Genomic DNA, 2500 nt, shown 5'->3' on the forward strand with positions numbered 1-2500 from the left:
AGTATTTGTGCAGTCACAATATTTCATTGCAGTCATGAAGTGTAATAAGACCTTTATCGGGCCCACCATTATTACATTTCGCCAATAGAGTTTCAGGTTATAGAGACTATATTGATTCCGTAAAGATACAAAGCACCATGAATGCATTTTAAGAAATATTCCTCATTCACTTTTAATTACTCCAGGTCCCCCCGAAGTACAACTACAACTACGGCGTCGCCGACGCCTACTCCGGCGCCAACTTCGCTGCCTCGGAGTCTCGCGACGGCTACAAGACCGAGGGCAGCTACACCGTCGACCTCCCCGACAGCCGAAAGCAGATCGTCAAGTACGTGGACAACGGCGACGGTTATGTAGCTGAGGTCATCTACGAGGGCGAGGCTCAATACCCCGAGTACAAACCTACCTACAAGCCAACTTCTCCAACCTATGCTTAAGTACTTAAGCCTCTCATAGAGAATTATATGTGATATAAAGCAGGGACAGAGATTTTATGAATGTTTTCTCAAAGCTCAAAGAATTAGCGGTTCGAATTTCAAAAGAAACCGCGCATGACGTCACCACGAGGATGTTCTAAAGTGGGTTAGTCGATCGCTGGACACCGAAGAGGTAGCATCGTTCGTTCGATTTTCATTTGTGTGTGTGTGTGTTTGTATACACATTGATTACAAATGAGAGCCATACAGTGATAAAATTTTACGGGTCATTCTTCTATCTCTCTGATACACACACACACACACACACACACACACACACACACACATATAATATATATATATATATATATATATATATATATAGAGAGAGAGAGAGAGAGAGAGAGAGAGAGAGAGAGAGAGAGAGAGAGAGAGAGAAAGAGACAGATAGATAGATACATTATTATACATGTGTGTGTGTTTACATGTACATGGATATACCTACATGCACATATATACATGTACACATATGCATGCACGTACATACATACATAAACATACATAAATATATGCATATACATACATACATACACTCCAGATACATACATGCATAAACATACATACATATGCACACATACACATAAATATTCATACATACATGTACAAACATACATATATACCAATACATTCACACAAACGCACGTGTATACACAAGCACACGCATATATATACTATATATACATATATACATACTTACATATACAAATACACATACATATATATAGGTTTTGTCTAATGACTGACCACCTGCTGACCTCAGAAGACATTGTGTTTTCTCATGTATAAAATAAACTGTTATTTTTACAAATCCCCAATTTTGATTAACCATCATAAGGTTTGAAATTCACAAAAGTCATATTGATAAAGCGACTATTAATGACTTTACCAACGAAATGTGATAAGGAGTGCAAAAGGTGATTGCTGTAATCCTGATATTACACAGCAAAATTTAGAGTGATAAAATATCTTACTGAAACAATTCTCGTACCAACAAACAAACAAAAACGCATAAATAAATCTATAAGGAAATAAATAAATAAAAAATGAGTAAAAAAATATTTTTTAAATCGGTCATTCTAATAAAAGCACATTCGAAGGCTATGCGAAAGAATCTATCCCTAAAAATCGAAGAGGTTTTGAGTGCATCGCAGACAGGCTAACGTAGAGACATAAGTGCCGCTTACTTATCTCCGGTTGATTGTATAGAAATATGGAGACTATTAGAAAATATATTTCAGTTTTGTGGACTTCTGCGAGGCATTTGACAGGGTTTAGCACCAAGTATATTACAGTAATGAGAAATTACAGTATTATCTGTGAAACCAATGACGAGACATAAAAAGTTAACAAAATGGTAGAATATATTGCTGAAAATTAATATAAAGACTGGTTTAAGACCGTTTGGAGCAAGACAAGGCCGTATTATCCGTCCATCATCACTTGCTTTTATTTAGTCTAATTAACCTTTTTTTCTAATAGCAACAGGTGTGCAGTATAAGAACACTACGACGAAGGATTAAGGTATGGAAGAAGCATGGAAAGCAACCTCAGATTTACATCGATCTATACTCCATTTATAATGAGATGAACACGAGGGTTTAATACCATGATGAACTTCCCATTCATCAAATAAACATCATCACCAGACTGTCGCCCTATCAGCAGTCATCGCCAACTTTGTTAAGTGTATTTCCAAAGACACAGGAAATGCACATACGCAATAGAGCATAGAAAGTCACAGAAAAGTGTGGTCAGTGAAACATATGAAACCAGAAATGTGGAAATCACAGTAGAGGGGCAAGGGAAGCAGGTGAAAACTTTCAGGTACTTTAGGAACAGATTTGTATAGAAACAAGCTTTGAGATAATGACTTTAGATCAGTAATCGAGGTCGCTGTTTGCGTATGAGTGAAGTTGCATAAGATCTGGAAAATTGGAACCATTGTACTACTGGTAAAAGTGCGAAAATGTAGTGAATTGAATTAACTTTTCTGTCGATAAGTTTAAGCTGGACATTAACAAGAG

General features: G+C 36.7%; 1 protein-coding gene across 1 annotated transcript in view; it reads left to right on the forward strand.

Annotated features, from left to right (window-relative positions):
- The window catches only part of LOC119599392 (cuticle protein 8-like), a 1666-nt gene extending 909 nt beyond the window's left edge, over nucleotides 1-757 (forward strand). Inside the window, exon 3 of the mRNA XM_037949163.1 lies at nucleotides 186-757. Within this exon, the coding sequence (XP_037805091.1) occupies nucleotides 186-437 (252 nt within the window). The 3' untranslated portion in view covers nucleotides 438-757. The remainder of the gene's footprint in view (nucleotides 1-185) is intronic.
- The last annotated feature ends 1743 nt before the right edge of the window (nucleotides 758-2500 follow it).

The sequence above is a fragment of the Penaeus monodon genome, chromosome 42, assembly GCF_015228065.2.
Source record: "Penaeus monodon isolate SGIC_2016 chromosome 42, NSTDA_Pmon_1, whole genome shotgun sequence".
NCBI lineage: Eukaryota > Metazoa > Arthropoda > Malacostraca > Decapoda > Penaeidae > Penaeus > Penaeus monodon.